Source organism: Catharus ustulatus, chromosome 4, assembly GCF_009819885.2.
Source record: "Catharus ustulatus isolate bCatUst1 chromosome 4, bCatUst1.pri.v2, whole genome shotgun sequence".
Taxonomy (NCBI): Eukaryota; Metazoa; Chordata; class Aves; order Passeriformes; family Turdidae; genus Catharus; species Catharus ustulatus.
In genome coordinates this window covers 12,877,040-12,900,193 of record NC_046224.1, presented here as the reverse complement: position 1 = coordinate 12,900,193, position 23,154 = coordinate 12,877,040, and the positions used below count along the sequence as shown (strand labels likewise).

Below are 23,154 nucleotides of genomic sequence, written 5' to 3'. Positions count from 1 at the left end.
AAAAAAGGTCAGTGGTACCACAGTGCCCTGATGTTGAATTATTGACAGAAAATGATTGCTGTGTTTAAAATGTGGCTGCTGTGGTCTTGATACTGAGTTTTAAATTAGGTGGAGTTTTGAAGTTAAGGAAATGATCCACATGCCTAAATTAAACAGAATTTTGGTTAGAGAAGCCCATGATGGATCCAACTATATTTATCATGCATGCAGATTATTGAAGAGATGCTATCAAAAAGGGTCTGCACATTTCTGTACCTTAAAAAATCTTTGTATACCCCAACTGCATTCTGAACCAGCTAAATATCTTTAAAATGAGCGTGGCTTTAGCAAGCTCCAAAAATTCTGTGATAAGAACATAAAGCCAGAAAACCTGGAAGAAGTTTACATGAAGTGAATAGAGACAGCTTGTTGAACAGCTGCATACTTTGAGGAGCAGGCAAATTGTTTTACCTATGCAATTAAATGCTAGTGGGAAAAGTCACATTATCAGTAATTTTCCTACTGATTTTTCCATTTCTAGCTAATGAAATGATGGTCTATAGAAAGTTGTGTAGCTAATATGGAAATACCCTTCTATAACCACAGTGGCATCTTTGCTGTGTTTTCACGCTGATATCTTACTATTAAGTTATGTATCTTAAATTTAAAGTTCTTTGGAAATGTCTAAGAAAAAATTCTCTTCAGTAACAGGATATGGGATAAAATTAGAAAGTGTTTTTCTATTTTTGCTATCAGCAATTACCATATCAAGTTTAAACTGTTGCCATTAGTATATTATTGGGCAGTTATAAAAATAACTACATTAGAAGCATAAAGGAGTTTTTTTTTATATGGAAGTTGCTTTAGGACAACTGAGGGATGTTATTAATTGTGTTCCTTTCTGGTTTCTTCTTCATGCTTAGAATTGCAGATTGTAAGTGTTGCATATCAGATATTTCAGCAGGTGGTGGTGTAACTCAGTACTGCAAATGGTTACAGATATGTGACATTTTAGTGTGTAAACATGTAGAAAATATGCAGAAGTGATGACCATGTATGCTATGTTTGAATCATTGAGGTTGCTGTTCTTTTTGCTGGCCTAGCTTTAAAGCATCTGTAAATACCTTTCTAGGAGCCCCCTGAGCCTGCTCCAAATGAACAATCACAGGTCTCAGTCTTACAGATAGGGAATATCCTCCAATTCCTTAGCCATCTTTTTTCCCATTGTTGGACTCTCTCCAATGTGTCCATGTCTCTCATGTACTGGGAAGCCCAGAACTGGACACAATACTCCAGGTGTGACTTCACTAGTGCTGAAAGGAAAAATCACCTCTTTGGATCTCTTGGCAGCACTCCTAATGCAGCCCAGGATACCACCCATCTTCTTTGTGGCATGGGCACATCACAGCTCAGGTCCAGGCTGGTGTTTAGCAGGACCTCCAGGTCCTTTCCTGACAGCCTGTTTTCAAGCTGGGCTGGCCCCAACGTGTTCTGGTGCTTTGACCTGTCCCTTCCCAGATCCAGGTTTTGCACTTCTTGAACTGCATGGGGTTCCTGTCAGCCACTTTCTCCAGCCTGTCAAGGTCCCTCTGGATGGCAGCATGACTCTCTAGTCTATTAGACACTGCTCCCAGTTCATCTGCACACTTACTGGGAGTACACTCTGTCTCATTGTCCAGGTCACTAATGCAGATGTTAAACAGGACTCTGCCCAATACTCGCCCTGGGCTTTACTGTTATTTACTGATCTCCAACAAAAGGCTGTCTGACAAAAAAAACCCAAACCAAAAAACAACAACAGCAACAAACAAGCTAAAAAACCCCTAAAACCTAACCATGGTCCTAGATATTAATGTGGTGTTCACAAATAATCAGTGCTTGATTCTACTGCCAAACCAAAGTCCTTCTAGATATAAAAAAAAATCTTAGTTCTTCCTGATTCTAAACATGTAAGTACATGTGACTGAGGGTTTGGAGGTTAATTCCCTTTGTGACAGCATTTTTTATAGTTCCAGGTCAGTAATATTTTTCTCAATATGGTTGTATGCTCCACTAAGCAGAGAAGGGGGCGGGAAAACTAAAAGCCTTTATGATCTGTGTGAGAGGTTTAGTCCTAGTGTGAAAGTGTACTTGATTCGTTAGGAGTCACCTGCATCCAAACTGTTACACATCTGTTTTAGCATAAAGAGTCTGAAAACATCTTGGAAGTGTTTTCATGAGAAAAAAACTCCTCTGCTACAACTAGGCAAGATCCTGAAGAACATTTTTGATTCCTGGCGCAGTATTTCTGCAGCAGGAGAATGTTACTGATTGACTCTTTTCTTTAATTAAATTCAAATGCATAAAAATAAAAGGATTTTTTTTTCAAAATTTAAAAAGTGGGTTTTTTTATGTTTTGAGACTATAATGCATTTATTATTTAATCAGATAATACATGGTTGAAATGTTGATGCAGCCTATAGCAATTTGAGTAATTTCTTTTGTTTTAGAAAATGACTAATTATGGGTGAAAACAATTTAGTCTCTAGATTGGTGATGAAAAAGAACAACTGGCTAAGAATAAAAAGTATTTTGGTCTTGGTTTGGGCTTTTATACCACAGAATAAAATAACATTCTCAATTATACCAGCATGCAGATTTTTTAGTGACGGAATTTAATCCATTATCATAATGAAATTTAGGAGCTAATAAAGAAAGGAAGGCAAAATAAACCATACACAGCCACATCACCTCCTTTATGGGTGTTGTACTTAAAAATGTTAAATCTTTCTTTTTTTCCTTATGTGCTTGGGTACAAAACTAAAATCATCATGTTTCTTGTGTTTAGAGCTAAAAAAGTAAAGAACAGTTGTAGTAGAGTTACATCTTGTATACAAACAGCCTTTTCTGTCACGTTATTTAGCTGATTCATATCTAGTGTTGATTGTATCAGTTCCAGTATCAGTATGTTGTTTGCCATCCATTTTATCTTACATATCAAAGACATTAAATTCAATTATTGTCTCTACAAATCTTACATTTTCCATTTTTGTTGATAATTAATGTTTTCTTTAGGCTCAAAATCAAATATTAGGCCTATTTACATCTACTGAGTGCTATTTTAAACTAATTGTGATGAATCATATATGACTCTACAGGGGCTTTTAGAAAACATTGATTTATAAAGCTGTTTCTTCTAGCTTTGAAGATACACAATAGTTCTTTTTAAGCATGAAACACATTTAAATTTGTATGCTATTGATATTATGATTTTATGTTGAAACTCAGTGGCTATATTTATCATGTAGCCTACTTGTGCCATTTTTGAAGCTCTTGTGGATGGTTCAATGTTGCTGTAAAACTATCTCCTTTTAAAGACTGGAAATCATATTAAGATTCTTTTCCTTTGACATTTTTTCAGCTAACACACTGAGTTGAACTGTCTGTTCAATTATAAGCTACAGATGTGATGAACCTTTCCATTCGAACTTATCCGAGCTACAGTGCTGGCCTCATCTTTCCAAATAAATCCAAGATTACACAGATTTTGGCACTATGCTTTTGTTAATGCTAAAAAAGCAATTATAATTGTACTAACTGTGGGTTAGGTCTGTTCATCTGACTAAACAAGTTTGTGGGGTTTTCTTGGTAAATTAATTATCTGCAATTTTAAAAAATTGGGTTTGTGTACTCTAACTTTGGCCTGTGGCGCATTCATGAAATAGTAGTCTTTGTCTAATATCTGCATGTGAATGTTAATACGATTCCAGCTCAGACTGTCTGGCAAATCAGTGTGTTACTGTGCCAGAGAATATGAGTGTATGAGATACATGGGTTATGGCTCAGCTGTTTGTGGTATTCCTCCACCTACTCAGTGATCTTGGAGAATCATTTGTCTTCCATGTGTGACTGGGAACTGCCTTTAAATGCTGCCATTAGTATTCATAGTGCAGGAGCTAAAATTTCCTCAGATGCTTTTGAAGTGTTTTATTTCCAGTATTGACAGACATATCCATTTTTCCTGTATTCTGTCATGGAAACCATGGCACAAAATAATCTTTTCTGTGTTTCACATGGCTGTGTAGAGAGAGGGGCACTATCCCTGCAGAGCACTGTAGTTCATCCCTTAAGGCAGCACATGCACTGAATCTCAAGAAGGCAAGGCAATTGTCTTCATGAAATTATATCCTGTAATTATTTCCTGGTTATGGAAAGAGGAAGAAGGGAAATCAAGAGAGAAGTTACTGAAAGAGACTTACAGAGCTTATAAAAGAAGAGGAAGGCCCATTATTTTCTTTTGGGACCTTTATGATTCAATAGTACAGAAACATAGAGATGTCAACATTAAGTTGTGTTTTCTGACTGTGGTGTTTGAGAGAGGTTGTACTTTACAGTACATTTTTGAGAAGCTCAGAGAAATAGCAATTAACCCTGCAATGCTGAAGTTTTTATCAATTGTTAGTAATTTCCTCCATGTGTATGTTTTTCAGGTATATTATTGTCTTTCTTCTTGCGCTACCTCCTTCTGCACTACCGTCATAACTCCTGTATGCTTTTTCTGTTCATACAGTCTGTTCTCAAAAAATTTTCTACTAGTCACTGTCTAGGAGATGATGATCTAGGAGATCATGCTAACCTACATTATTCTTTTCCCAACCTCCTACTTCTATTGTTGTGCTCTTATATTATTTTTAAATGCAATTATTGCAATTATTTTTGTCTATTCTGCTCCATCCTCAGTGGAGGTGTCTGCAAATGCCAACAGACACAAAATCCTGATGTATTTCAAGCTAGGTTTTCAGGTTTCCTCCAGGCACACACACCCTTTTTTTTTTTTTTTTTGTTATAGGAAACTAAATCACCACTTGAATATTTCTGTGTCTATTTTGAAACAATTTTCTAGTATCATTGAAAAAAATAAAATGTGCAATAACTTTAAGCAGTAAGGAATAAAATTATAGTGCACTGTAGTTAAAAGAATATAATTTCCCACTACTCCTTGAAAGCTCCAAAGGCCATTTAAGGAAAACAGTATCAAAGACAATTCCAGCATTCAGATCTTCAGGCCATTTTTCATTTCTAGAAGTCTTTTAATTTGTTGATTCCAGAATCAGTCCTGCTCTTAAGTACTGAATTTAATTTGGTATTATTGCACAAGTGGTTCTTTCATGGAGCTTCTGTGCTGGCACTGATTTCACAAGGTCACACGGAAACCTTTATTTGGAGGATAGTTGTTGAACTGTGTTCCTTGTTAATATGTCCCTCCCTCACTTGCAGATTTCACTTAATAGCTGTGGCCAGACATCTTGTGCTGTCAGACACAGGCAGGATGTTCAGCTCATTATTCCCCTTGAACCTTCGGCAGGTATAGCATTTCCTGGTGCCCCTGTTTGAAACCCTGAATTATCACACCCCTCCCTTATCTCGGTCTTCTACTGAACAATCATCCTATTTATCACTGTGTATCACAGGTCTTAGCCTTGGTCCTAAGGGATACATTCATGATCTGTTTGGGAATCCCCAGGGCCTTTGAATAAGAGCAATTAGGCCGCTACTTGTGGTCTTCAGTCTTATCCCACTGATTTTTCCACTGGTACTTTTTGTTAACCAGAGAGATCAGAGACCTCTCACACAGATTTTGTCTTATATTCTTCTCCAAGGCTGTCTTTTCTACCCAGACTTAGCCTGCCTTAAGCTAGTATTTTTTCCCAGCATTGACTCCTTGCAGAAATTACTATAACATAGTCTATAAAAGCATTTTTTCCTACTCAGATTTTCACCATTGGCTGTGCTGCCTATAGCAGATGTTCTCCTGTGGTTTCATTGCCTGTCATTTTCAGTCATACCAAGTAGTTCTGTACTGAAATAATTCTCCAGAATTTGAGAGGAGGAGGACAACATCACTTAATACTTGCTACCATTTGTGGCAGACCTTTTTTTATATACTTTTGGGACTTCTAATTTTCCAGAATATGCCCTATTTAGTGAATGTTACTGGCAAATGGGATTTTCCTTTCTATTTCATCTTATCAGGATCAACCTTTAATAGTTTAGATAATGTTTAAGATTTTTCCAGGAACAGGGATGAGTCAGATACTGTTGTATTTTTGCTATAAAGTTTTTGAAGGATATTGTGGATGAAATGGCTAAATTATCCAGTTTGTCAGCAAAGCACCATTAAATGTATTCGCATGTGAATAATGGAGGATATAAAGGAATTCAAATAATAATGGAAAGTGTTTGCTTTGAGATTCTTTGACATTCCTACCACCCTTAACATCTGATTTTTTCCTTTATGTTGTTCTTTTATTTCATGTTAACACTAAAGCACTGAGTGCTTTGTCTTGTAAAACAAAACGTGTGACCTTTGGGACTTGGTTAAAGCACCAAAGGAATGCATAAACACCATAATTGTCTCCAGATCTTTAAAGGAACAAACTTTCTCCCTGGTGCCTCCCAGAACTACGTCTGTGACAGTCAAGAGAAATTTAAAGTTTTGGCCCTGAATTTCTGCTCTGCACTTCAGCATTTCTTAGTGATCTAAGTATATTATGCAGCTTGGAATTTTTCTTTAGAGATGTCATCTATTTAGCTGCGGCATTTGTACTGCCCTGTTACTGTAGTATTGGAATGATCACAGGTTTTAATAAATGCATATTCACATACATAGTTGTTTGACAAGGAGATGCTGTAATGTGCATTTTACAAACGAGTTGAGAGAAGTCTGAACTTAGAGAATGTCCCACACTTCTGAGCTCTCAAAAGCATACTTACCTTTAGTTTGGGTGGGCACCAATGTGCTGATGCAGACCACAGCATCCTTCATGTGATCCTTGTCCCCTAGAAGTGATGGCATGTAATCTGTGTCAGACTGATACAACAACCTAAAATTCTTCCCAGAAAGATTTCAGCTCTGCCTGCCTCAAAAAACAAATAAGTCAATTATGAGCGTGTGGAGGTGGATCTTGGGAGCCAACCATGTCTTGGCTGCTTATTGTTTTAAGGCAGCTCAGGCATGCAAGAGGCAGAGGCTGAGTTATTCCTTCAAGACTGAGGAGGAACACTGGTATACCAGCAAGTGGAACCCACGGTGTTTGAATCCTAATTAGTGTATCAACTGCCATTCTTCTTTTTCTAGAACTGTATTTAGGGTTAGTCTTAAGTTTGATTATTTTTTTTTCTACAATAAAACAACAGGAAGTCGGTATAAAAATCTTAGAAATATTTTCTGGGAATATTTCAGGAAACTGATAGATACAAAGAACTGTCAATACATTCAAGAAAAATGTGTCTTGGACACAATCCTGCAACTATTTCTGTGTGAACACATAAACTGTGTTCATACATAAGACAGGCCCTCCCCACCATATTATGTACATTTGTGTCTATTTGCATAGTTTCAAATATTTGCCAAAATATTTCACAAGAGTGTCCAGAACAAACTTTCAAAAACAATTACTAGATGAAGGATGCTGTTGAACAAATGTCATTCTGTAGTTATTATCTGCAGTAAAGAGACATCTTTGTAGACAGATAGTCCTACAAACCAACAGAATAGTTAGAACAAATTTGAACAGTATGTTTTTCTTTTTCAAGGTATCAAATATCTAAACCTAATAAGGGAAAAGGTTCCCTTATTAGCCTATCACGGTGACAATAACACCATGCTTCTTTACTGTCTGAACTGTTTGCTCTTTGTGTCGTTCCCATTCCTCATCATCTTTGTCCAGATCAAAAGTTTCTGGATAAATGGGAAGTTTATCTTTTGGGCATTCCTCGTAGTAACTTCGAACGTATTTTCCAACAGACCATCCTTTGTATTCCTCAGGCGTTTTGCATTCTAGGCCATTGTAGTGAACATTGTAGTGATGCTTCAGCCAGTAGAAAAGGTAATGTATGTTGTAATCACATCTCCAAGGATTCTCTCTCAGCCACAGTATTTTCAGAAAGTAGAGATCTTCCAGTACTCCATATTCAAAATTCTGCAAGCTGTTGTTTGATAGATCCAGCTCCTCTAAGTTATTGAGGCCTGAAAAAGCAGCTAATCGATAGAAAAATAGCTATTGGTACCTTATGAAGTTAACTTAGGAAAAAAAAAGTCATATCTGTGACCAGAAAATATGATTATCTAGAAAAGGAAAAACATTTTTCTAATTTTACAGTTACTGGTTGGGGTTTTCTTTTGGTTAAAGGCTACAAAAGGATTTCTCAAACATTGAACTTGAAAATATGGCACATGCCTTCAGAAGTGAGAAATATTAGGGGAGTTGGACTGCTAGTAAAGCTATAAAACACTTAATGAGTCTGCCTGAGTGTAGAATTGAGACAGTGGAGGTGGATGAGTGCCTGATTTGCTCATGGAATCCTACTGTAATTGTCATGATACAGAAGCAGGAATATGGAAACTTATTAATAGACAATGTGCAGGGCCAGAGGTTTTTATATGTATATATATATTTGTGTGCGTGTACAGAAACTTCAAATTAATGTTTTAAGATTTGGAATGGAGTAAACATGGAGCTTCATAATAATGCTTGTGAGTTACATTTCAGAGAGCAGTTCATTCTTTTTGCAATATTGTTTCATTTAATAGCAGAAGTCTTAATTTAAATAAATAAACTGTGTGATGTTAAAATCATAACTACCATTTTACCAATATTACCACTTTCTGATGCTGTTTAATTGCCAAGGTGGTACTAGATAAGGCTCTTTTAGCTTGATACACTTTCTCTCTCTTTCTCTCACCCAGTTTATGGCTGCTTTCGTAATTAAATCCAAATGCACAGAGGCTATAAGCAAATTGCCAATAAGGGCACTTCTAGAACTTGAGTTCTAATAAAATATAACTCAAAAGCAATTCTATGTAGTAATTTTAAACAAAAAAAGTGTTTAAATCCTTTAAGTTTGTCTTTTATTTTATCATACAATATAATTTAAAAGTAGCCTCCTTATATGACATATTTTCTTAGATGTAGAAAAGATATTTAAAAAATCATTCAACTACTTAGCGTTTTGAAAAACTGTTAGCCTTCAGGTTCCAGAATTACCTTTTGCACCTGGTAAATTTAATGTTAAGAAAGGGCAACTGAAATGTGTCTTTCTCTATTAATTTTCATTATGAATATATTTCAGTGCAAACCTTTATGAAATGAAAGGTACAAAAGGTAAAATTTTCACCAACTTCTCGATTTTTAATTCCTTCTCCTCCCGCCCCCCCCCCCCCCCCCCAGTTTTTATCTGAAAGAGACATTATTTTATAAAAGAGAAATAATTTTTAATAAGTATTTAAAATTATTCTTACCAGGATCAATGTATACTATTCCATTACTGTTTAGATTCAATATCTTCAGTTCACTGACATCTTCAAACTCCTTGGCTCGTAGCTGTCTAATTTTGTTGTTGGACAAATCAAGTTTAGCTATATCTGGAGGTATGTTACCTGGAACTTTCTTTAAATCTTAAAAAAATGAAAAAGACATAACTTGTATCAGCTTTAGATTATTCTCACTGCTTAGGTATCACAGTTGCATGCCAGACAGATATTATCAGTCTAACATTGTTTCTTGTTTTCTTCCCCTTTTTTCCCCTCTACTAGTGCCACCATATTTTTTCAGCTTCTGAATTTCATTCTTTCTTTACTTGTACCTTTACATTTCTTGTGAAAATTGTTCTCTTCATTAATGCTTATAGCAAAACCTCTGTGGTTTGTATTTTTATTTTAATAAAACTAGACCATTCACATAGGCATAAGGTAAATAGTGAAGATATCATATTAAGATTAAAAATGTGTTTGTGAAGGGCTTGATTGCTTAAAGAAAAGAAACAGAGTAACTATATAAAACCACACCCTGGCAGCAGAGTGGCATTGTCTGCTTCTCTCTCCTACGTCTATCATTGGCATTTCCAAAGTAACCGAGCACCTCTCAGTCATCGCTGGCTGTACCCTTACTGTGTTCCTTGCAAAAGAGCTCCAGAAAGAACAGCTCCTACTCCAGCAGAAAGGGCCCACACTTGAGAAGTGCAGACTGTGGTTTGAACCCTCTCTGGGTAATGTTAACAAACCTAATCTCCAGGGTTGTTAGATTTGCTCAATGAGTGTTCTAATCCTGTGCTGTCATAACAAGAAAATGCAGTGTCTCTTATTTGACCGTCTTTGAATGAAAACAAGTAATTTCTGGATCTGTGCTGGAATCTGTGTGGTCACTGTACTTCTGAAGTTCTGGAGGTATCCAGTGAATCAGGTATTTGTGAGACTAAAGCAACATACCAGAGTCTTCCTGTCTTATAGCTGATTATGAGCAGAATTTTGGTATTATAAATACATAAATATTATAACTATTCCAGCCTGTTGTGGTTGGATTATTTCCTGCTTCTGCAGATGTCAAAGTTTCAGGGCCTATTTATCACCAAATGAATGCAAATAATGCTTGAATTTAGAGACTTGGAGAGTTTGGCAGTACTAGAAAGCAGATTTTTTTTTCCAACTGTCCTTGAAAATGCAATTTCTTTGCAGAAATGCAAACAAACGGCTTTTGCTTTTTCTTTTTCAAACAGAATCAAGGGCATAGAGTATTTCATTCTGGAGTACCACAAGTCTGGCATATTACTGGTCTGATGTGATATAAGTAAATTATTAAAAAAAAAAAGAACATACACATGGATAAATGTATTTTTAAGATGTTTCTTTCATGAGCTTTCTGACATTAACTGAAAGCTCCTGACCTGCTGTCATACCTCTTTAGACATAGTTAGTAGTGGTAGAGCGAGTGCTTGCCATTCCATTCCCTCCACTGTAAAGGATTAATGGATTGCAGATTTTCATGTCATCTTACTGATTTGGAAACTGATGCACTTTTTTTTTCTATTCTGAATTCTTGTCCACACAGATTTAGAGAGATGTTTGTGTTTTCCCTGGATTTTGTGTGCATTACACTCCTATTTCTGATAAAAATTCCAGTGAAATTGTGCATCTACTGTACAATATTCATATACAAAATACAATGCTTTCATCAAAGATTACCATATGTTCAGAAATAGCAAATATCCATGGGATATGTGCATCCAGCTGTCAAGCATATGCACAGTAGATCTAGTACTTCCAAAAAAGTATTCCAACCTACTGAATGTGTCCATGCTAGGCACACAGGAAGTTCTGGATTCATATACTTAGTTCTTCACCTGAAGGAGGTAGTCCCTGTACCCTCTAGTACCCTTGTGTAGTGGTTGAAATAACTTTATTCCTCCATTATTAAAGACAATAAACCATGTTTTCAAATATCATAAACCCCTTTGAAACTCCCATGAAGATCAGACTACACTGAACGTTTCTGTGAACTTAGAAAAAAAAAATCAAATTCTTTTTTCAGTAAGCTTTTGGCTATATTTGTGTACTCAGCTCATCTCTTTGATACCCCTAAGTGGGGAGAGCTGTAAACTCAGTCTTTGCTTATATTAGGATCGTAATTTATGCCTGGGTTTTGCTCAATAACAGTTTGCTGAATAGTAATAGTGATATAATTACAATCCTATGAAGGATAATTAAGATCATAATCTGTAATCTAAAAATTAAGATCCTATCTACAAGGAAAGGTAAGATAGTGAATATTATTTAAAAAAAAAAAGAGCATAAATAAGTAATAAAAGGATTTAGCATGGTAAAAGAAAGAGAAAATTAAGCCAGAGGGACAACAAAGGAATTTACAGGGTGAAAAAAAGTAGAGAACAGAGACCATTTTAATGATATACATAGTAGATAAATCATGTAATCAAATACTGAAATCATTAATCCTTGATATTTAGATATTATCTCCTTCTGAATTCTGAGCTTTTCTCTGGCATAAAGGAGCAAGAGTAAGAGCACACTGAGGTTTTTATAGAAAATCAAGTTACTCTTAAAGCAAACAGAAGTTCAGCTGAACAAAACATGCCAGTTAAGCTCTGCTAAAATTGGGAAAAAGGTCTCACAATGAGAGCTGCTTCAAGCAATGCTTCTTATTTCAGAATTGTTATGTTAAACAATTATTCTCCTCTGAATTTATTTTTTAAATTTGTTTTTTCATGGGATAAAATATGGGAAATATAAAGGACAAATAAATGTGCATTTTCATGTTGATATATACCCCATCTGGTTTACCCTTAAGGCTTAACTGTGGCTCTTAGGGGCCTGAGAAAGATTTAGAGATGGAATGGATCCAAGTGTCTGAAAAACATTTCTTGAAGTCCCTTCAACTTTGAATTGTTTGCTGGGTGCTGGGAGGAAGAGCACAGAGGAGGTATTTCTTCATGAACAAAAACATTCAATTTCTTCCCTTAGTAGAAGAAATCTTGTCCAGCAAGTGTGAGGATGCAAAGCCTTTGCTTTGCAGTCAGGTTCCTCTGGGCATTGAAAATGCAGCTGGCTGCTCCAGTCCTGCTTCACAGCTCACTTCCGTCAAAGTTATTGCTATCTTTGTGTTCATACAATGCAAGAAAGAAAAGATACTCTGTGCTTTTCTGGATGAGTTCAGCAGTCTCAGTACAGCTGTAATTTGACTGATTAGTATGTTTATAGTTGTACAATCAGGCTAGTGACTTAAAGTCATATGCTTAGTTTTATTCCTGTTGATTTCTTTTAAATACTTAATGCACTAAGGAAAGTCTGAGGAATTTGGGCTGCAGAGCAGAGGTAAAATTCAGGAAGAATTCCTACTTATTGCTGGTAGTTATAAGAGAAAAGCAATTAACAATTTCAGTTTAAGTAAAGTGAGTATTAGTGATAAGTTCATTTGCAGTCAATAATGTGTGAATAAATGTAGAAAGCATTAAATAGAATAATAAAATCATCAATTCAGTTGTAACCACAGATACAAACCTTTTCTTTTGCAGTTCAGAGTTGTCACAGGAAACACATACATGTGGCACAAAGAAGAATCAAATTCTGGTTTTACAGGTTCAGGTTTGTCTCGTTTTATGTTTTTGGGATCCTGTCTGTCCTCTTCACTACATAGCTGATCAGCTTTTATCTGCTTTAGCTTTTGATTTTTCAGTTCTATTGGGTGCACACATTTGGCATAATTTCCCAAATTCCTGTTTGTTGGAACCTGTAGCATTGTAACAAGAGTTTCTAGTTCGCAGCTGCAATGCCAGGGATTGTCATAGAGACGTAGGTAGTTTAGACTGGGCGTATAAATAAAAATCTCCTCAGATAAAATCTTAATTTGGTTGTGCTGAAGTAAGAGTGTGGTAAGTTTATCCAAACCATAAAACGCCTCACTCTCAATTTTTGATATGTCATTCTGTTGTAAATCCAGACTTTTCAGTACTTTATACTTGGAAAACATATTGTTTTTTAATTTATGAATCCTATTTCTTGCTAACAGCATGTGTTTTATGTCCTCTGGCCAATCAGATGCCACAAAAACCAATTTTCTTTCCTGACAATCTAAGTATTTCTCATGAAGATAAGTGTAAATATCACATGTTAGTCCTCGGGCATTGCGCTTAACAGTGCTAGATGTTCTCCTTAAGACGTTTTCCCTTACATTGTTTCTCAGACTCCTGTTCCTTGTCCTCCTACAGTCAGATGCATTACAAAGAAGAAGTAGTAATATAATAGTTACTAATTGCATCCTGACATTCAGCTGACCCCTGTTTTTTCCTGTGACAGCTGGAAAATTGAAATTTTTGGATGGTCTGAATCAGTGTTGTGCAGATCTGAGGAGGCACAGCTGGGGTATGTGGGATCCCTGTGTTGAAAGAAAAGTAAAACATTAGAACAGATGAAATGGGCATTTCCATGGAGGATTGTATATAATATGCAGTCAAGTACTCAATCATCACACTACTTGGAACTTCACAAATATTTGGAAGATTTAATGTCCTACCTCTCTTTGTTTGTTAATTTTTACTGACTATAGTCTACTCTTTTTCATTATGGTTAAACATGGGAAACTATATGGACCAATTTCTCACTGATCTTTGTTAGGAGATTCTCATGTGTTCAGGGAAACAGCATCAGGCTGGGCCTTTGTGTATTCAAATTAATCTTGGAAGATGAGCTCAGATGAGGAGTTTGAAGCAGGTCTTTCCTGACTTCCTGAGTGCTGAGCAACTGGAACACATACAGAGGGATGGGATGGGATGGGATGGGATGGGATGGGATGGGATGGGATGGGATGGGATGGGATGGGATGGGATGGGATGGGAAAGCCATCCTGTGCCCATCAGATTCCCAGTTTTAGTTAGAGATCAAGGGTGGGCTAGTTTTCAAGCCGTTTTCTCAGGACTGTTCACCCAAATTTTTGGGGTTTTGTGCTTTCATCTCAGTTATCTGCTGTGACCATGGTTCAGGATATTGGCCCAGATAGATTGAACCTGAATGACGAATTCTTACATTTATGTCTTACACTGAGAATTTGAACTGTTCACCTTTAATATGAGAGTTTTTTGGCTTGGTTGTTTGTGGGGATTTTTTTGGGTTTTTTTGTTATTGTTTTTGGGGGTTTTGGGGGTTTTTTTTGTTGTTGTTGTTGGTTGGTTGGTTGGTTGGTTTGGTTTAGTTTTGCTTGGTTTTGTGTTTTTTAGGTGAATTAAAAAATTTGCAAGACTTACATATCTGTGAATGCCAGGGATTAAATATAAGAATTACAAACTCTTTCTACAAATTCTAATTTATACCAGGAAGAAAGATTTTTTCAAGTACTGTAGCTATTTGGGTTACAAACCTTCCTGATAAAAAGTAGAGACTTGTGCTCTTAAATACTTTGAAAATGGAGTTTAGTAGGATTCAGAGATAGTCAGTGAAGTTCTCATTGGTTTTCTACAGTACCAGGGCAAAATGATTCAATCTCAATTAATTTTGAAAAACAGGCTTCTAAACTTCACCAATTTTGTTGTTACTATAAGCTTCAAGTTATCAACAAAACACTGTAGTCCTGTACTGTTTACAACTTCCTTTATTCTTTCAGTAGCCACTTGGGCTCTAAAAATGTCTCACTAAATTTCTTGATATTTTTAAGAGCTTTAATTTGAAAGGCGTTTAAGAATGCAATCACATTGTGTATTCGTCCTTTTTTTTCTCACTTTAGCATTTTTAATTTTATCTTGCTTCCATTAATTTTCTTAAATATTTTTTCATTGCTATTCCTTGATGTATAAACATTTGACTTTGCATTAATTAATAATTTCTTAGAAAAGGCAGTGTTATTTGCAGATTTTTCTTATAATAAATTACTCTAAGAATAACATTAATATTTTCTTCAGAAATTATGTTTCTTAATATATCCATCCATTTATAGGCCATTTCTAGTGTTAAGTATTTTTAAAAATTATTTCATATCATTTGTAGTCACTATTTAGTGAAGTGTACATCCAGTGTTCTAGCTCAGAAACACCAATATTTACAAACAAGCTTTTGAAAATTAACATAGGTAAAATATGGCTTAAGAACTTCAAACAAAAATGGTTTAGGATAGTTAAGTTAGTGATGCAAGGGCTACTTTTCTCCCCTTATCAATAGATCTAGTAATTTCATAATAGAAAACTATCAAATTAGTGAGGAATGCTTTGCCTTTGATAGATTCATGCTGGCTGTTCGCTGTCACTTTTTCATCCTTCATAGGCTTGGACAGGATTTCACGGAGGATTTGCTACCATAACCTTCCCAGGGACTGGCTTGTAGTTTCTTGGACTTCTTCTATTTTCTGAAAATGGATGTGACATTTCCTATCTTCCAGTCATTAGTAATCTCCTCTGACTGTCATGACCTTTCAAAAAGGAGCGAGGCCTCTCAATGACAAGAGACAGCTTTCTTCCTCTTGGATGCACCCTGTCTCATCCCATTTTCTCAGGTGCTCCCTGACATTAACTTCTTCTACAAGGGATATTGCTTCACTCTCACAGACTCTGCTCGCAGGCTCCAGCTGGGTACCTGGGAAGCCTTCAGACAAGTCTTAGCTGTAAAAAACAAGGCTAAAAAGTAATGGGCCCATTTGCCCTCCAGGGCTGTCTACCATGAGATTCTGTTACAGATCCCTAAACTAGCCAAAAATCTGCCAACAAATTCAGAGTTTTTTCTTCTATAGTTTGTCCAATTTTCCTCTGTCTGGATTTTAAACTTCTCATTTTCTCATTTTCATGGTTGCAGTAACCAAAGCCATTCAAGTTCATTCAGCTTGACATTCACTCAACATTCCTTCACCTCTTGAAGAACACATTCCCTAGACCTCTTGTCAGTCAGCTGGATCAAGAAATTGTCTTCAACATACTCTAGAAGTCTCCTGGACTGTTTATGCCCAGCCATATTTTCTGACAGCAGATATGAGTGGTAAAAGTCACTCAGGAGTAACCAGGATAAGCAAGAGTAAGGCTTCCTTCAGCTGCCCAAAGGTTTCATCCACCACCCCTTCTTGATCGAGCAGTCTGCAGCCGATCCCTATCGCAATGTAATACTCAGGGGTTTGGCTTCTAATCATTACAAATAAGCTCTTGATTGACTTTATATTTCAATGCAAAGCTCCATGTGTTCAGGCATGATTTTCGTGGAGTGCAGCCCATCCTCACCTTCCTGGGCTGTCATTCCTAAGTATTCTGGAACTTTTCATAGCACCCCTTCAGTTGTATGTGCTATTTCTCTGCATCTCTGGAGTCCCAGTGAAATCTCAACTCTGTACCTGTGCATGGACTTCCATCCCTGCTGGTTGATTCCCAAGCTACCAGTGTTTATGTTCACACACGAGATTGTCCCCTTTTGCATGGAAGGTTTCAGAGATTTTCCCCATCGCTATTCTCCCCACCAGTTTTCTCACCATGCCCTGTGCCTTCACTCCTTTAAAGATTATGGTTTTCTTCCATCTTTCTACATACCTATTTTTACTGATATATCTCCTCTCCCAAATCCTTTGTTGCAGGGATATATTTCAAAAGCACAAACTTTCCTCTTTAGGATTGGTTGGTATTGAATTTCCAGTTATCTGGATGGTCCTTTTGCCTGATAACTGAAATAGGGAAAAGGTGACCACAACATGGAAAAAGACATAGGCTCAACTATTACATTTTCATGTACAAGTACCGCTTTTTTGCCTTTTTATTATATTTACATTTATTGTGAAACATTTATCCTACTAGTAGATTTGTTGCCGTTATAAAAGAATGGAACAATATAAGTAGTACCTGTTCTACAGGTCAATAAAATATGAAAGCCTTATAATTACTTAAGTTAAATATTCCACCTAGAAGGTAGAACTAAACAGGAAGCATTGTGTTTGGGATTCTGTCTGCTATACAAAATGAAATAAATGCTCCATACATTTCATTTAGATAGCAGTTCTTGTATCTTTTTAGTATATCTAAAAATATATGCTAGATTCCCTTATGTATTGCAGAGTTTCACATAAACTTTTAAAAGAAAATACTATCAAAACTTCTTGTGTATGTCCAGTTTCTCATGATGATGCAAAAAGTTTGGAAGTTAGAAATGTTTTTTAAAATTTATTTTTGAAATAGAGGATTGTGCATAGGTGCATTGTGTGAGCCACGGCCTCATGTGACAACTTCAAACGAAAGATTTATTCCAAACTGGTATGTGGAAGATCAGTGAGCTGAAGGCAGAGTATTTATAGTCTTACAAAAGTCTGACATTCCTGTTTCAGAGGTATTCCTAGGGACCCAAGGTCTGCCTGGCAGGTAGAATTGCTGGATTAAAAGCTGCCATGGAAGAAACTGGGTGAGCTGTTCACAACAGCAGCCATCACAAAGTTGTATATGGATTTGTGAATAGCTGTACACTGTTTCTCTTTCCTATGAGGAAAACAAATGTATGTCTTTCAACAACATCCTCATGAAGTTCAGAAACATGTTTTTCTTTGGCATTTGCATAATACATTTTGGCTTTTGTTTTTCTTAGTCTGAAATGCCATATCCTCATATAACTAAGATTTGTTTTGGCAAAGTTTTGCATTACTGCTTCCAATGCTACCACTCATCTCATCAGTATTACTTTTATTATAATCTCTGTTTTTTCCATGTTGGCTAACATTTTGTCTTTTTAGATTTCCATATATTTTTGCTGAAGTTTGGAATATAGGGTTTTTTTTGATGTGTAATAGAGAAAAATTCTCCACTGACAAAAGACCTATTGCAGTTACCTTGTACCTTGTTAATGTGAAATTTTCCCAGTCACACATGATGCTTCTGATTTAAAACCATAAGATTACACTCTTTGTATTGACAATTTTTAGACAAAAATAGAGCTCATTGTTTCTGAGATTATGGGGATGTACAAAAAGCTGCTGTCCTGTCCTGTGAAGAACATTATAGCAGACAGACTTCACAAACACTTTACATGGCAACCCCAAAAGCATTAGCTCAGCACAGGCCCTGTGTGCTATGGTAACTAACAAAAAGTGTTTAGAGGTGGCAGTATTGCATTTCATAATGCTGCATGTGAAGTTTGCTGTGGTGTATCAGACATCCTTTATTGGAACAAGGAGTTAGTGAAGTGTAGGAGTCATTTTCTATTCTCTCATACTATTCCATACAAACATTTTAGCCTCCATATGGCACAACAGAGATAATAATTTAAAATTTCCCTCTGAAAACTTCTGTCCCATATGGTAGACATGAACGTTTATTCATGAACATCAGGAATAAATGTCAGAAGGTGAGTTGTCAGATTGCTTTAAAACAATGATCCTGAGATTGCAAATGTCAAAATTGATTGAAAAATCAGTACAGAGTTCCTGCAGAATTAAGCTGTAACACAAAACAAGGATTTTTTTTGGTAGTGTGTGTGCTCCTTAAGTTTTAAGGAAGATGTCACTTTAAAAAATGGAAAAAGAAGGCATGTGTTAAAATTCCTAGATCATTAAAAATTGGTCACATGACCAATAATCAAAATCAGCATATCTTCAAAATTATTGTGAGGTTTTGATCCCAGTCCTCAAAATGCAGTAAGAAAGGCTTACCTGTACCTTAAATTCTGCAGCCTTGCAGCAACATATACATTAAAAAGACTCAGAGCTACCAGAGTATTTACCCCAGACTCTTAATTTATTATCTATTTTATCAGATATGTTTGGAAGCATACTTCTCCAAGTTTTATTTTTCCCCACTCATCTCTGTGAGATACCACATTAAAATGCAAAATAGCTCATGTTTCTACAAAGAAGGATACTTTTACTTTTGTAATTAATATGAATTAAACATTTCCATTAAAAAAAGGCACCACAAACAACATATGCCTTTATATTCTAGCATCTGATTCTACTGCACATTGTTGGGTTTTTTCATTAAATGTAATCTTAATTTCTTAATATTTTTGTATTTTTTTTACAATAACATTCTTTTTACACTTCCTATCTCTTTGCATTTGTGTTCAGCATGTTTCCCCACTTTATACTGAAAGCATAAAGTCAGTTCCAAAATTCAGTATGCCACTCCTTAAGCAGTCAGCTCCACAGTGGGAGTTCCAATCTTCTTCAAAATGCCTAATTTTGCTGATTTGCAGAACTGCATGGCTACAATTAAGTGTCTACCAGAGCAGAAGGTCCTAATTCTAGGTTTTGATTTTCTGTATGCTTTCATTTGTGGTGCTTGTGGTAATTGTTATTTATTCCAGTTAGAAATGTAGTTCAGTCAAATGAATAGTTTACAGTATGACATAAACCTGCAGATGAAAATTTAAGTAATTTCAGAGTATAGATTTTTGATTTTACAGAGTGCTGTTGATTAACATTTTCCACTTACACAATTTGCTTTCTCTTAACTAATGTTTAGTATAAAGAAATGTTTCCAAAAGAACTAAACCTACATTCCAAAACCTAAAACTACATGAGTCACTTTTGTAGCTCTTTCAATTTTTCAGATTCAATAGTACTCTTCTAAATAATATTACTTGAGAACTTTAAACTACACATTTCTGCTTTTAATGTCTTCTGATAGAGATCTGGTTTTCATTTCCAGCAGGCACTGCTTGTAAAATCAATGGTAAAAGCAATCCAACAAACTTACACTGAAAAGTCATACTTGCAAAGTATGCACAAAGAAGTTCCAATTAGTTTAAAAAGTAAGATAACTTTGCAATGGTACTGGTTTCATATGATGAAATATCTTGCTTAATAGTGCTATTCCCCACTAATCTGCAATACAAGAGAAGAGGAAAAACTGCAGCAGAAGAAAGGGACTTTCAAACTTCAGCAAGTAGATAATTCTATTTCATATTGAACATCTTTTCTTTACAGTAATTTTCAGAAAACTTTATCTATGGCATTTTATGTTCTTTTGATTCTGTATTGTGCCCTTGTAGCAAATTGCTCAGTTGTTTTTTGTGTTTTGTTTTTTTTTTGCAAAGTTTCCCCAGTTTACAGTAAATTAGTTTAGCTCACTGCAGAAAATTCACAAAGGTTTACCATACCTGGACTCTTGAAAAGGCTGTCACAAGATCATCTGTTTGGAAATTCCAGGTTTCATTCAGGTTTGTAGTTCACGTCTTTCTTTCATAATGTGAAGCAGAGGATCCTTTATATGACTGGCAGCATCCTGCATTCATGGTATACTGAGGTTGAGCAAGCACTGCAGCAGCCTTCCAGGGTTTTGAATTACATGACTACAGCTGTTTAAGTTTTACTAAGGAATAATAGCACTATAGGTTTGGATCGCTTCCAGCAAACCGTCAGATCTATAAACAGCTAGTTCTTACTGCATAATGAGAACAAGGCTTGCTTTTTGTAGCCATAAATAGACTGTATGTCATGATTAGTTGGGGGTTTATATCTGGAGCTTTAAATGTAGTTTGTGCTAAGAGATCAAAGAAATAAAATCCACTCTGTGCTGGAAAAATATACAAATTTACAGTTGATTTCCTGAGAAGGAAATTAATTAAAAAGTGAACTTTTGGTGCCATTTTACATTGGTTTAATATATAAATTGAAGTAGTATTTATAACTGCAATCTAAAAATAGTTATGTTTTGGATCATTTTAGTATCCTAGTAAACTTTTAAAGAAAACTAAAGTTTAAGAATGCAGTACTATTTTAGAAACCTTCAATTATATATTGTATCTTGAAACATATTCCAAAAGAAATATGAAATGCCAAATTGTAAGACAATTAATTCTCCTAATGCTTAAGTAAAGACTCACATAAATTTATTTATACACAGAGAATATTCCCCATGTAACAAAATACAAGTGAAATGAAGAAATGGAGTCTGAGGAATGTAACAGTTTAACTTTCCATCTAACAAAACCTTTTCAGAACAAAGGATGGGGCAAACAGGTCCTGTTCTGATTGCTCTTTACTGTTTCTTGCTCATGAGAATCATGCTGAGATTGTTGTGCAGTGACAGTGTGAGATTTGAAATGAGGGCTGAGGTTAGAGGAAAGTTAAGAGCTACCTACCTCTGAGTAACTTTTTCAAAATGCCAGTAATTGTTTCTGTTTTCCAAAAGCATCGTTCCTGCTTGCTTAGAAGTGTCATCATGAGTGTAGGGATCTGCCTCTAGAAAGCATGATCTAATAGTACTCAGGGAGAAATGATCATCATCAGAAGGAAAAACCACAATACTCCCCTACCAGAGGACAGTGGATTTGCTTGCCAGTGTCTTTGAGAGCCCTGAAAGGAATTCCACAGCTTTCTCCATTTTTGGATTCTGGAACAGCGCTTAATTACTATGACCAAGTACTTAAGTGAACAGTTAAAACAAAACAAAAAAACCCCATCAAATTGCATCACAGTTGGATAAATGATTTTTAAAGCATTTTTTCCCCCTCTCACTGGATGAACTAAACCAAAGGGAAATTTTGTAAGGCTAACATTTAAGAATTAGTTGGAAAACTGTAGAGGTGTTATACTATTAACATTGGAATTATGCTTAAAATATTCTATAGAATGTTTATTTTTCTTTGGTTTTTTCATGTTTCTTGGGTATTTTTTTCATTTTAGCATTACAGTTCTTTTTATATGAGTTGTTCTATTGCCACTACTTCTATAGGATTTGAATGTTTATTTAGAAAGCCCATCTGTTAAATGTGTGGTTATTTTAAAGATTGTGTAAGTGGCAACTTAAGGACCAAGGCATTTAATTAGCTCATTAAAACACAGGCAGAAAAGTGAGAATTAAGCAGACATTTTCTAGTCCATTGTTACAAAACAAGGCAATCTTTTCTTTAACTATTATGTTCATACATGGTAATAATACTGGACAAATTATTAGTGTGGGGGTTTTTGCATAAAGTCATGGTAATTAAGATTTTATCCATATTGCACAGGCAGTAATATTTTTTTAAATGAACTTCAACATATTTTCATAAAAATATTGAGATTCTCTTATATCTTGTTCAAAAGGTACCCATTGACATTCCCAGAGCCCCACCTAGAAAGCATAAGATCTCTTTGTTCTGCTTCTGAAGCTGAACAGTATGTGTGGAAAATTTTCTGCTATTAGACACAAAACTGGAAAGAATGAGGGTACAAAACAATTGTGTGTCATGCCCAAAATGTGTTACAGTATCTGTCACTTGCTGTAGATTATAACAGCTGGATGAGAGAATGCAAGCCACTGGGAAAAATAAATTTGTCCCTTTCATTTCTTGACATCTACTTTGCAGGGGTGTCAGAGATACCTACATGCAGACTTCACCAGTTTCCACCATCTGTGTTCCCCCTGCTCCAGCTTCATTGGGAGAATTCTCATTTTGGCAAATTCTGGCTTCTTCAAGCAACAGAAAAGGGGCCATCACTTGGGGAGCAAATCTGAGCTATGTTCTTTATTTATTGAAGAAGAGTATGATTGTTTACATTTCCTGAATACAAACTTGTGTAACTGAAGAATACTATAAGTTACAAATGCTCTCTTATTTATTTTAGAAAAATGCTAATTCAGGAATATGTTAATATAAGTGCTTTTTTTAGGACAGTGGAAAATTAAAAGAAAAATAACATGTGGAGTCAAGCCATCAAAGTAATGTGCCAAACATCTGAAAGGATGTCACAATTCATTTTATGATTCTTGACAAATACAAGATACAAAAAGGATAGTCCCATGAGCCCCAGAGAGTACTTCCTCAATTCTGAATGTTGATTTTCAAATTTCTATCCTCAGTGTATTGCCAATACTGGAATCACAAGAGTGTTTCTTCAAAATCCCTTCTGTGCTGCAGACAACATACTGCCTTGCAGGATGGATTCCACAAATCCAATCAGTTCTGGGAGAAGGACAGAA

The 23,154-nt window shown here is 35.7% G+C and overlaps 1 protein-coding gene across 1 annotated transcript; it reads right to left on the bottom strand.

Annotated features, from left to right (window-relative positions):
• Positions 1-7,165: 7,165 nt before the first annotated feature.
• On the bottom strand, positions 7,166-16,928 carry LRRC17 (leucine rich repeat containing 17). The gene is made up of 4 exons (XM_033056848.1): positions 16,801-16,928; positions 12,809-13,682; positions 9,260-9,415; positions 7,166-7,999 (listed from the first exon to the last, which is right to left on the bottom strand). Exons 2-4 carry the CDS (start codon positions 13,563-13,565, stop codon positions 7,596-7,598), a joined length of 1,317 nt encoding a protein of 438 aa, XP_032912739.1. The 5' UTR covers positions 13,566-13,682; positions 16,801-16,928; the 3' UTR covers positions 7,166-7,595.
• Positions 16,929-23,154: the final 6,226 nt, after the last annotated feature.